General features: G+C 57.3%; 1 protein-coding gene across 2 annotated transcripts in view; it reads right to left on the bottom strand.

The window, feature by feature from the left end:
* The window catches only part of CELSR2 (cadherin EGF LAG seven-pass G-type receptor 2), a 26,654-nt gene extending 15,322 nt beyond the window's left edge, over positions 1-11,332 (bottom strand). For both annotated transcript variants that reach the window (XM_046645187.1, XM_046645188.1), the window contains exons 1-2: positions 7,533-11,332; positions 2,420-3,067 (exon numbers count right to left, since the gene is read on the bottom strand). In XM_046645187.1, the coding sequence (XP_046501143.1) occupies positions 2,420-3,067; positions 7,533-10,845 (3,961 nt within the window). In that variant the 5' untranslated portion in view covers positions 10,846-11,332. The remainder of the gene's footprint in view (positions 1-2,419; positions 3,068-7,532) is intronic.
* Between the last annotated feature and the right edge of the window lie 1,655 nt (positions 11,333-12,987).

The following is a 12,987-nucleotide window of genomic DNA, read 5'->3' as shown; positions in this document are numbered from 1 at the left end:
TCCTGAGGGACAGGGAGGGGTCAGGAGCACAAAGCAGAGACAGCGAGCATCCTAGGAGAGACAGGGGACAGAAGGTGTAAAGACCCTGGGTCATAGGCCAACAGGGAGGCCTACTGGTGAGGACCCTCTTTTAGGCAGCTGGGCAGAGGTGGAGCTCTTTTGCTCAGGGTCCCATGGGGGCAATGACGTTCTGAAACACCCCCATCCCTGCACCCAAACCCCTCAGTTTCCCCGGCTCTTCTGGACCTTCCCCTCAATGCAGCTCAGAAAGGCAACTCATTCCGTAGTGGAGGGAGACCAGGTTCTAGGCCCAGCCTCACCTCTAACCAAGCTGAGAGATGAGCTCTGGAGCAAGTCAACAACCACCGCGTTCCCTTAAATCACAGCCAACACTTTCCATGGGCCAGCTCTTTACATGCATTAAATTAATCCTCACAACCACCCTATGATGGAAGTAGATTCATTATCTTCATTTTAAAATACTGAGGCACAATAGCTAATCTTTGACAAAGGTGCCAAGAACATACAATGGAGAAAAAGACAGTCTCTTCAACAAATGGTGTTGGGAAAACTGGACAGCCACATGCAAAAGAGTGAAGGCAGACCATTATCTCACGCCATACACAAAAATAAACTCAAAATGGATCAAAGACTTGAAGACAAGTCCTGAAACCATAAAACTCCTGGAAGATAATATAGGTAGTATTCTCTTTGACATTGAACTAAAAAGGATCTTTTTGAATATCATGTCTTCTCAGACAGGGGAAACAAAAGAAAAAATAAACAAGTGGGAGTTCATCAGACTTAAAGAGCTTCTGCAAGGCAAAAAAAACTAGGATCAAAACCAAAAGACAACCCACCAATTGGGAGAAAATTTTTGCAAATCATATATCCAATAAGGGGTTGATCTGCATAACATATAAGGAACTCACACAACTGAACAACAGAAAAACAGTCTGATCAAAAAATAGGCAGAAGACATTCTTCCAAAGAAGACATACAGATGGCCAAGAAACACATGAAAAGATGTTCAACATCACTAATCATCAGGGAAATGCAAATCAAAACTATACTAAGATACCACCTTACACCTGCTAAAATGGCTATAATCTCTAAGACTAAAAGTAACAAATGTTGGAGAGAGTGTGGAGAAAAGGGAACACTCATACACTGCTGGTGGGAATACAAACTGGTGCAGTCACTATGGAAAACAATATGGAGATTCCTCAAAAAACTAAAAATAGAACTACCATATGACTCAGCTATCCCACTACTGGGTATCTACCCAAACAACTTGAAATCAACAATCCAAAGTAACATATGCACCTCTATGTTCATTGCAGCATTATTCACAGCAGCCAAGATGTGGAAACAATCCAAGTGCCCATCGACTGATGATTGGACAAAGAAGATGTGGTATATAAATATACAATGGAATACTACTCAGCCAGAAAAAGAGACAAATTCATCCCATTTGCAACAACACGGAAAGACCTGGAGGGAATCATGCTTAGTGAAATAAGCCAGACTGAGAAAGACAAACACCAGATGATTTCACTCATACGTGGAATATAAACAAGCACATGGACAAAGAAAACAGTTCAGTGGTTACCAGGGGAAGCGGGTGAGGGGTGGGCACAGGGGGCGAAGGGGAGCACTTACGTGGTGACAGACAAGAAATAATGTACAACTGAAGTTTCCCAATGATGTAAACTCTTATGAACTCAAATTAAAAAAATTTAAAAAAAGAATTAAAAGCTTTCCAAAAGCTCTGCAAAAGACTGCTCAGGTCTCAGTGGCTAAGACTGGGATTCAGAGAAACGTTTAATAATTAATAATAATAATAATAAGTGGTGCAAGAAAATAGCTTTGAGTAAGCAACTGACAGTGTCTACCATAGTACTCAACACTATCACTCATTTCGTTAAACATTTCTAACTTTGAGGTCATGTTTAGAAATGCCATACTACCTGGGATTTTAAAGGGAATTTTCTCCAGTGTTTCAAATCTATGTAATAGTATGTGATGATTTCAAATGGCTATATACTTTTATTATATTAAAGAAAGAGAACAAACAGGTAAAAACAAACAAACACTGAAGCACGGAGAGGTTAACTAAGTTGCCCAAGGTCACACAGCTACTAGTGTCAAAGCTGGGATACAAACCCAAGCAGACTGGCTCTGGAGCTAGCGCTGACCTCACTTACACTGGGACGGGGGGAGGGGGGGAGGGGGGGGGGGCGCAGAAGAAAGGCTCCCCTCTCTGCCTTCCTCAATAGGTTGTTGTGAAGGCAATGGGACTTGTGAATGGCAGTGTAATCTGTACGTTACTCTGGAAAGGAACAGGGCACCCCAATCCTCAGCCTGATTTGCGCGCGCACTTCCAGCGTGCCCCCACGGTCCCCCTCCCGTGGCTCACCCGTGTAGCCGTCGCGGCAGAGGCAGGTGTAGCCGCCCTCGCGGCTGCGGCAGCGTCCGTGGGGGCCGCAGGGCCGCGAGTAGCAGAGGTCCACCTCGGTCTCGCAGTAGTCGCCCGTGAAGCCGCGGGGGCAGCGGCAGCGGAGCCCCCCGACTGGGTGGATGGGCCGGAAAAGCACGGAGGAGGAGGCGATGAAGGGCGCGGAGGAGTCGAAGCGCAGCACCGACACGCAGCGCATGTAGTTCTCGCAGGGCTCGCGCAGGCAGATGTTGTCGTCGAAGGGCAGCACGCGCTGCGCCGAGATGGCCGTCAGCAGGCTGCGGTTGAGGTACAGGCGCTCCTGCAGGTCCTCGGAGGGCAGGAAGGGGGGCCCGCCACCGGGCCCCGGAGGCTGGCCCACCGACAGGCTCACATTGAGGATGTGGCCGCCAGGGGCATCGGTGTCCCGCTGCACGTTGAAGACCACCACGTGGTCTGGGGGTGTGGCCAGCGTGGCTGCCACCGCCTGGATGAAGAGGCCCAGCAGCGGCGACAGGAAGCGCTCGGGCGACATGTCCTCCAGTCGCAGCGTGATGCTGTGCGTGAGCATCTCGTCCGTGATGATGGTGACGCGCAGTGCGCACTGGGCTGTCACACTGTGCACGCCGTCTGCGGAGAGGTGACAAGGTCAAGACCCGGCCTGCGGGTGGGGAGGGCAGGGGTGCCACGCCAAGGACCTGGCCCTGGGCGGGAGCTCCCAGAGGAGGGAGTGAGTGGGGCTGCAATCCAGCCCGCACACTCCTGCGTTGCTCCGTTGCCAAAAAGGGGCCCCCTTTCCTAAATGGCATAAAGGTGTCCAAGGAGGTTTCTGTATGTCACCTGTGGGCAAGTCACTCCTTGAGGCATCAGCCACATAGGAGCTTAAGGGGATTAGATTCCCACAAGTTCCCTTTGCATACTTTCCCCAAACCCTCTGTTGTGCAGCCTGGAGCATCTTTTAATGCTTGTGCACCTTCCCTGCCCAAGCCATGGGTCCTGCTCCCTTGTACCAGACTCGGAGCTTTCCTGCACAAGAATCCCATTTTGCCTTTTTCTTACCTCTCCACAAGGCCCAGAGCACCATGAGGAACCCACAAATATAATCCTCCTGCCCCCTCAGCCTCTATATTTCAACACTACCATAATGCTGACCCTGCTTGTGCTCCTCCCTCCCCCATGGAGCAGAGTTGGGGGGGGTGAACTGGGTCAGTGGGCCACCCAGTCCCCCTCCCACTGAGCCCCATGGCTGCTTGGGCGCAGGCCCACTATCCCCATGGCAACGTCCCACACAAAGCATTCTTCCCGCCCAACTCTCTGGGCTGCTGAGGGTAGCCTGGGGGGCCCCACCCCAGGAAATCCAGCTGAGCCACCTTACCAGTGGTAGCACCACCCGCTGCCCCAGTGCTGTGGGGGACCACGGGGGGAGGGCAGAGATGGAAGGGCCTGGGCAGCTCTCCAACCTGAGACCCGGACAGAGCCCCACTGGGCTGATTTCTCCTCTGGCCCTAGGGCTTCTAGCTACTCATCGCCCACTTGCCTCAATGCATTACAGCGAATGTCTGCCACACCCCCAGCCGCACACTCCCTCATAAACAGCTAAGTGCTAACACACTCCGGTGTCTCACTCCACCTACACACCCTAAGCCCAGAAATACCACACACACCTGAATGCATATACACATGGGAATGGATTTTATTTAGCTCAAAAATGAAAGCTGGAGGCCAAGGGGAGGGGGAAATGGCTTATAAGGGGTTCTCATATTTTAATTTACTGCCATGTCCTATACACAGTAGGTGTTCAGTAAATACTAAGATGTTGATGAGAATCTATTCAGTCTCCATTGTAAAGAAATGGTCTTTAAAACCCACGGGAGGGGCCCTGAGTAGCTATAAAAAAGGACACCCTAGCAGGAAAGGGGCAGGAGATGGGGTTTCTGGGGTGGGGTGGGAATAGGAGAGGACTCTGGGAATAGATTCTGCTTCTGTGTCACCTCCTTGAGGTGGCTGACTACACTGGGTGGCTCACTTGGGCCTGGGAAGGCTCTGAGCAGACACCCATCTCAGCCATGTCCTTGGCCCACTCGCCACCTGCCCTCCAGCCTCATTGCTTGAGACTGCCGAGGCCCGCCTGCTCTCACCAGCAAGCAAGCTTGTCATCACCCACTTCTGCTTCTCCCACTCTTGTCTCGCAGCTACTGAACAGGCTGTTCCTTCCTACCCGGTCTACCCAAACACCAACCCACAGCCCTCCTAGTTTTCTAACCTGCCCTAAACTCACCTACCCCAGGAAGCCTGCCCAGATTTATGACCTCAGGCTCTATTTTTCTCCCTCTTTCAGATCCCCCTGCACTCAGGTACAGAGCTGGCACAGGACTCTTGTGTGCCTGGTACCTCTGCCCAGTGATTCCATGATGGGATAGTTCCTCTAGGCAGAAAGCAGCTTAAGAGTCTACACAGAGTGCTCCAGACTGATTCAGGAGGGGAGGGGCAGTCAAGGCCAATGAGCAGAGAAACCTCACCACCACTCAGCCCTGGGAACAAGCACTCCTCCGTATGTCCCCCCTCTGCTGCCCCAGGCCCCGCCTGTGCCCCTCGCCCAGTGTGTCTCTGTTGCTTCCCATCTGGTCCACCATCTGTGGCCACCTGCCCCCTCTGCTATTGTCCCCCATCCCCAGCAGTCAACCTCCTGCTTGCTCTTCTGTCTTTGCTCCTCTCCTCTGCTTTGACCTGAGTCGCCCCTCAGGTGCAAAGGCATCAGTGGGAACAGGGGTGGGGGTGCACTGCCTGAGCCATCCTCCTGGACAGAACAGGGTTGGGGTGGGTTCTGACCCCAGGAAACACCGCTTGTGCCCAGAGCCCAGCCAATCACACCTGGAAAAGTGCCAGCTCCCAGACTGTGGCAGAATCGGACTCCAAGCCTCTCTTCCCCTGGCAGATGTGCCAGTGGTGGCTGTAGGCCTGGAGGGGTCTGCCACTCTGGGGGCTGACCAGGCCACAGACAGGAGCTCCTGCATGTTCTGGCAGAGTAAGAAAGAGGCAGGGAGAATTCAGGCTTCAGGAGAGTCATCCGGCCCAAGCTGGGGCAGCTGCAGCCACAGGGCACAAGAGAGGGGGAAGTTGGAGAGGCATGAACACGGAGACCAAATGGCAAGACAAAGGCCCAGGAAAAGAGCCAGCAATGGAGAAAGTGGGAAAGGAGGAGAGAGCCACACAGGAGATGGGGAGAGGGCAACAGAGAGGGGCAGTGCAGAGGGCCCCTATGGGCAGGGGCAGGGAAGAAAGAAGACACAAAGAACAAGAGAAGGAAAACAAAGGGGCGGTGGGAGTCAATTCCCCCCATCCCAGCCTCCCTGAACTTTGGAGTTGCCGTGGTGACTGCCTCCGAGGGTCAGGGCCGAGGAGAGGGTGGGGCTAGGGCTGGAGGGCCAGCAGAGGCCTCCCCATCTATGATAGGGGAGCCAAGGCCTGGGGCTCTGCCCTGGGAGGAGCCAGAAGCCTGGGTGGGGCCTCCTCTGCCCCCATCCCTCATGTCCTGCCACACTCACCTGGGCAGCCTGGGGGGAGGACAGGACCAAGAGGCCCCTCTTTTCCCCTTCTTCCCACTGCTTCTCCACCCAGTACAGAGAAGGACACGAGATAAGGAACTCCAGCCTCCCACTGCCTCCTCTCAGAGGACAAACCGAAGCTTCAAGAGGCACAGATCGTTGTCCATGACCTCTAGAAGCTCACGCACCCTGGCTCCCAGGGCCACCTGAAGAATAGGCCCAGGGAGGCATCTGTCCAGGAGCGACCATGAGTGGGGAGAGGGCTGAGGTGTCACCATGCCTCTTACTCCCCTCCAGGCCCGGACTTGGGTTGGGGGGGAGTGGAGGCCTGCCAGGCTCCTCTCTTCCTGTCTTCCCTGATGTGTCACATGGGGGCACCCTGACCCATCCACTCCATGGTGCAGCTAACAGTGGGCCCTCAGGAGGGTCCTAGTTGTTCCCAGGCTTGGAGAAGGGGCTCAGCAACCGGGGGCTGGCTCCCTCCCTCCTTGCTGCTGCCGCGCTCTCCCCACAGCTGACAGACGACAGAATGCCGCCCCCACCCCAACTCTCCCCCCCAGCCCTCCTGTCCAGGGAGTCTGCAGGCTGAGCGCTTGGCCAAGCAGCAGGAATGCCCAGCCTGGGTCCTGGCCAGACTCCCACGCCCTGGGACTCTATTCTTTCCCCACCGGATCAGGGGCTCTGCCCTCAAAGGCCACCACCAGTCCCATGGCTCATCCTGGTCCCCACACCGCATTCCTCTAGCCTAGGCTGGTCACAGCCAGCAGGGAAGGCCTGGCATCCTACAAACAGTCCATGGGGTGACAAGGGGGCCCAGGAGGCCTCAGCCTGCCCCTGGCTTCACTGCAGCCCCTCCCCCAAGCCGACCCCAAACCACGGCCTCTGACAGTGGGGTCTGTTTGGACAGAGACAATGAGCTCTGGCCTCACTTCCTGCGGGAGCTCTGAAGGGGGAGCCAGGCCAGGCTCTTTCTGCCTGGAGGGAAAAGAATGCACCAGACAAAGTCCCCCTCAGCCGGTCTGCGGCTCAGCCGGGAGCCAGAAGGGGCCAGAAGAGGCCCAACTGCAGGGTCTTGACCCCGCGGCGGCAACCCTGTGCCCCAAGAGCCCTCAGCTCTGTCAGAGGCTGTATGAGATCACAGGAATACCCCGCCTGGTGTGAAGGGGTGCCGAGGGGGCCTGCTTGCCCCTCCCCAGCCACAGTCCCCTCCACCCCTACCCACTCTCCCCCAGCTCTCCGGGCCCCCCAGTCTTCCACGCGCCTTTTTTCACAATTCTTGGCAGCCACGGTCAGGACAGCCTCTCAAAACTTCCCCTACCACGTCATAGGCCGGTAGGCAGGGGGCAGCCAACCAAAGCAGCCCAGCCCAGCCCCGGGTGGCAGGTGGGGCCTGCACCAGCCGCCAGGATTCCTGGGGTTCATTCCTAACCTACATCTTGCCCCTCAACCTCTGTGCCAGGCACTGCGCAGAGAGGTGGGTCAGTAGTTCCTACTTGGATGGCTGCTCCAAGGGCCACCCCCACCCCAGCGTCACCTGGGCCGTTCCTTACCTGACACCAGCACGCTCATGATGGCCTCCAGAGGCCGGTTGTTGTCCAGTGCCCGGCTCAGCCTCAGCTCGCCTGTGGAGGCATTGAGCAGGACCAGGCTGAGTTCATTTCCTCGCTCAAAGCTGTAAGTCAGGCTGTCTGAGATGTCAGGGTCATGGGCAGGCACGCGGCCAATGGCACCCCCTGGGAAGCTGCTTGAGCGGTTGGTGACATAGTTGTTGAAAAGGATCTCAAAGTTGCCCAGCACTGGTGGGTTGTCATTGCGGTCAAGCAGGCGGACATGGACTGTAGCCCGGCTCACCAGGGGAGCCGACGTGGCCTGGATGACCAAGATGTATTCAGGTCGGTCCTCATAGTCCAAGTCCACCAGGGCAGTCAGCTCCCCAGAGAAGATGTCCAGCTGGAAGACCTCAGGGATGTTGCCCTCCACGATCTGGTACATGATCTGGGCATTGGTGCCTTCGTCAGGGTCAGTGGCTGTAACTCGGGCCACAGCCAGCCCAATGGGGCTGTTCTCTTCCACAAATACATCAAACTCATCCTGCTCAAAGACAGGTGGATTGTCATTCACATCCAACACAGTGACCGTCACTTCCATGGGCGTGCGGGCTGGAGGCATCCCCTTGTCCACTGCGTATGCCCGTAAGATGTACTGGGCCACATTCTCGCGATCCAGCCTCCGCAGTGTTCGCACAATGCCTGACGTGGATTCCACGATAAAGTCACCATCTCCATCATCGCCCCCTTGGAAGGTGTAGAAGACTCTGCCATTAAGGCCAGAGTCACGGTCAGTGGCTGAGATCTGCAGGACGCTGGTGAAGGGAGGCACATCCTCGTAGATGCTGCCCTGGTAGGAGTCCCGCAGAAACTGAGGGGCATTGTCATTCACATCATTTACCAGGATCTCCAGGTAGGTGGTGTCAGACTTCTGGGGAATGCCATTATCCCGAGCAGTGATGGCCAGGGTGTAAGATACCTGGTCCTCGTAGTCCAGCTCAGCCTGGGTGGTGACAGCCCCTGTGTCTGCATCGATGCGGAACTGGGGGATGCTGTCCTCCATAAAGTAGGTGATGCGGGCATTCTCACCTGTGTCCTCATCCGTGGCACTGATCAGCACCACTGTAGTGCCTGCTGGCCGGTCCTCATTAACATTCACTGTATAGTGGGAGCTTTGAAAGACGGGACGATGGGTATTGGCATCGGTGACATTCACTACCACCTGTGCCGTGTCCTGCCGCGTGCCGTCAGAGGCGGTGACAGCCAGCACATACTGTCGCTCCAGTTTGTAGTCCAGTGGCAGAGCGAGGGACACTAGCCCACCACCACTCTGGCTGGTGATGGAGAAGCGGTTGCGGGTGTTGCCGCTGGTGATCTGGTAGGTGATGACACTGTGGGCATCACGGTCCACAGCTGACACTGTCACCACGCTAGTGCCCACAGCTGCATCCTCATTGAGTCGCACTGTGTACTCTGGTTGAGTAAAGGCTGGGTTGTTGTCATTCACATCCAGGATGGTCACACTGACACTGGCCGAGGCAGTGAGTGCTGGGGTGCCATGGTCTCGGGCTTCTACCCCAAAGCTGTAGAAATCAACCTCCTCTCGGTCCAGCTCAGCAGCCACAGAGATCCAGCCTGTGCCATTGTTGATGGTAAAGGGGAAGTCATGCCCGACCCCAGCAAGGCGGTATTCGAGGCGGGCATTGTCCCCAGCATCAGCATCAATGGCCTGGACATGGAGAACCAGGTAGCCTAAGGGGACACTCTCCAGAACAGTAGCCTGGAAGGGGGTGCTGACAAAGATGGGAGCATTGTCGTTGATATCCAGGACCTGAACTGTCACCAGGCCAGAGACGTTAGAGAGTGGGGGTCGGCCACCATCCTGTGCTCGAATCCGTAGGGTATACTCCTTGGTTGTCTCATAGTCAAGAGGGCTTACTACATCCAGAGCCCCAGTCTGGGCATCCAAGTAAAACTGTCCCCGAGCATTGCCACTCATGATGCTGTAATGCACCAGGGCGTTGCTGCCCTTGTCTCGATCTGAGGCTGTGACCCGGAGTACAGGGGCCCCGGGTGTCACATCCTCCCGCACCTGGACCACGTAGCGCTTCTCACTAAACTGGGGGGCATTGTCATTGTCATCCTCCACAGACAGGAAAACAGCGGCTGTGGCGCTCCGTGGCCCGGGGTCCCGACCCTGGTCACTTGCCTCCACTGTCAACTGGTAAGATTCCACCTCTTCCCGATCCACTGGGCCACGGGTTCGAATCACCCCAGAGCGAGGGTCAATCTCAAAGACTTCAGAGGGGCTGCCCCCAGGCCCCTCCAGCAGGCGATACAGAATATTGGCATTGGGAGGGGCGTCACCATCTGTGGCTCTGACGGTGAGTACCTCATAGCCAACCTCCAGGTTCTCCCTGAGGCTCTCCTTGTACTCCTGCTGCTCAAAAACAGGGTCGTGATCATTAGTGTCAGTCACCAAGATGGTGAGTGTGGCCAGGGCACTGCGTCGGGGCATGCCATGATCCTGTGCCGTGACCCTGAACACATGGGTGCTCTTGGTCTCACGATCCAGCTCCTCAGCTGTGGTCACAGCACCAGTGATTGGGTCCAGGGAGAAGAAATGGTTGGAGCGGCTATCGAAAAGGGCATCCATGGTGTACTCAAGCCGACCTGCCTCGCCCTCGTCTGGGTCGATGGCCCGCAGGGATGCCACAGGGGTACCTGCCGGCTGGTTCTCGGGCACTGTGGCCTGGTAGCTGGGGGGCTGGAACTGGGGAGCTGTATTCACATTCCTTTTCCGACGCCCACCCATGGACTCTCCTGCTGACCCTTCCCCTGCCCTGAGCCCTGGGGTCTGCGCCAATTTGCAGGACTGGCATCTCAGCCGTGGGGCCTTTAAGCATGGGTGCTCCTGGGGAAGGGTGAGCTTGCCCTGTGGCGAAAGGTGGCCTCCAATGCCCAGGAGGCGACAGCTCCAGGGGCAGCCTTCTGGGGCTGGCGGCAGGGGGATATGGGCCCCGGATTCTGGACACCAGACCTTCAGACCATCGTGGTGGGGCACCAGATGGCCAGTCAGCTCGGTCCCCGAATCCCGGCAGCGACTGGTGTAGAGCCAGAGGTTCGAGGCTGAGGCTGGACAGAGCCAGCCCACGGGGGCACAGGCCCCTGAGAAGCCGCGTCCCCCGGGCCCCAGGGAACGACAAGGTCCCAGCTGGTCTCCCAGTAGTGGTGGCAGCGGCAGCAGCAGCAGCAGCAGGAGCAGCAGCGGCGGCAGCGGCGTTGGAAGAGGGGCGCGGGCCGCCAGGCTCCGCATCTCTCCCTGCTCCCGGCCGGCCGGGTCAAAGGCGGCGGCGGCTCCTCCTCCGGCTCCTGCCCACCCCGCCGCGCCTCATGCCCGGGACGGGGCGCTGGTGCCCGGGGGCCACTCCTTTGCCCCGCGGGGCCTGCGCCTTGATGCCTGGCGGGGCCCGGCACTGCGCCCTCCCACCCGCCTGGGCTCCCACCGCTCTCCGAGCCGGGCCTGCGCCCGGGTCACCCCCACCACCGCGGACTGGCGCCGCGCCTCCGCTTGCACGCCCGGCTCTCGCCACCTGCGCCCGCGGGCCGCGCGCGCCGCTGGCCCTGCTGGCCCCCCGAACCCAGGGGCGCCCCGTTCGCCCCCGCGAGATCGCCCACCTGCGTCCGCGGAGCTGCGCGCCCGGCCCCCGGCCCGGCCCCGGTCGCCCCCGACGGCCCAGCGCTGCCGGCCCGCGCCCCGCGTCCCCGCCGCGGCTGCTGCTGTCGCCGCGGCCCCGGGCCCAGCCCCGCGCTCCCTCGCCTCCCAGGCGGGCGGGCGAGCTCTGCAGAGCGGCGGCGGCGGCTCATTACCATAGACCTGCTCGCGCCGCCGCCGCCTTAAAGTGGCGACGCCAGCCGCACCGGAGGAGGTGGGCCCCACCTCCCGTCCTCTTCGCAGTGATGCTCTAGAATTCCGCTGTTCAGACCCCCCAATCCCAATCCCAACCAGGCGTGACCTGGGCTAGTGCCAGATCCCTACCACAGCCTAGAGAGGAATTAACAATCAGAAGACAGACAGCGAATGATAATAATGGTGACACTACCCTAAGTATGCCTAGAGGTTTTCAAAACATTTTGAAGGGCTCTCAAGACGCCAAGGGCCCACCTCACCCCACTCCTAATAGCTGACTGCTGGCTGCTGATAAGAGCCCTCATTGCTGTCCCCTCCCACAGGTCTCTGGCCACACTGAGCTAAAATGGCCCCGCCCGACAGCATAAAGCCTCCCCCCTATCCCTGAGAGATATGCCACTTCCGGGGAACCCCAGTGAGGTTCTGAGCCCCACCTCCACCCCTTAGCGAGGTGGTGGTTTAACCAGGCTTCCCCTTGGGGTCCAGTTGCTGGGCAGAATGGCCCCAACCTCATCTTGGACACCAAGATGAGCTTTTCAGGGGAAGTAAGCTGGGAGTGTCAGAGCAGAAGCCAGCTGGTATAAACATGCTAATATTACCAGGTTCTGAGGCCCAGAGAGGGGGAAACCGGTGCAGGGTCACAAGGCTGGCTAGGGGTGGAGCCAAGCTTTAACACAGGCTTCCTGGGTCCTAGACCAGTGGTTTTCCCTGCCCCATAGGGCCTCTTGTCTGGAGATATGACCTCTTGCCCCCTGCCTCCTTCCCCATCCATGTCCAGCTGCCACTCCCCTCCTTCCACTCACAGCTTTGTGACCAGCGAACAGCCCTGCCCAGTACACAGGGCTCTGAGTCTCCTCACAGTGCAGGCCCCCAGACTGGACCTTCTGCCTGAAAGGGATGTGGGGGATTACAGGAGTCTGGGGAGTGCAGGCGCGGAAGCTGGAGCATGAATAAGAGCCACTCAAGAGAGGTAGAAGGTGATTCAGAAGGGGCTTCTCTCCCTCATACCCCAACCAACGGCCACCATCCAGGGACTGCAGGGCCAGCTGGTGAGCAACAAGGGGCCTGGTCAGGTGGGGTGAGGGCTGGCCCAGGGAGGAGACCAGGGCTTTGGTTCCAGCCCAGGCACCCTCTAGCTGTGTGAACTTGGTCTAATTCCTGTGCCTCAATTTCCCTTTCGTAAAATAAGGGGATTGACTAAGGAGTTTTCAAAAGTTTCTTTAGCAGTAGAATTCTTTTTTCAAATGAAATCTAAATTAGAAGCTCGAAATATAAAACAGATCAAAGCAGCGCTGCCAGGTTGAAGTAGGGGTCAGGGCCTTGCCCCATCCCCACTGCTCCCCCAACCAAAGAATCTCTGGGTGCCCTGTGGAGCTTGAGGGTCTGGAGGAGCCCAGTTTGAAAAGCACTGGACCAGATGCTCCCTTTCAACACTGCACTCTAGTCACAGCAGTGTCACCCTCCTAGGGGTCACAGCAGAGGAGCTGTGAATCCCCTCTTGGGGGCTCCAAGCTCAAGGAACTTCTGTGTAACAACACGTTGATGCCC

This window comes from Equus quagga, chromosome 18, assembly GCF_021613505.1.
Source record: "Equus quagga isolate Etosha38 chromosome 18, UCLA_HA_Equagga_1.0, whole genome shotgun sequence".
In the NCBI taxonomy this organism is placed as follows: domain Eukaryota; kingdom Metazoa; phylum Chordata; class Mammalia; order Perissodactyla; family Equidae; genus Equus; species Equus quagga.
The sequence above is the reverse complement of the archived record's forward strand: the minus strand, read 5'-3'. Positions and strand labels throughout refer to the sequence as shown.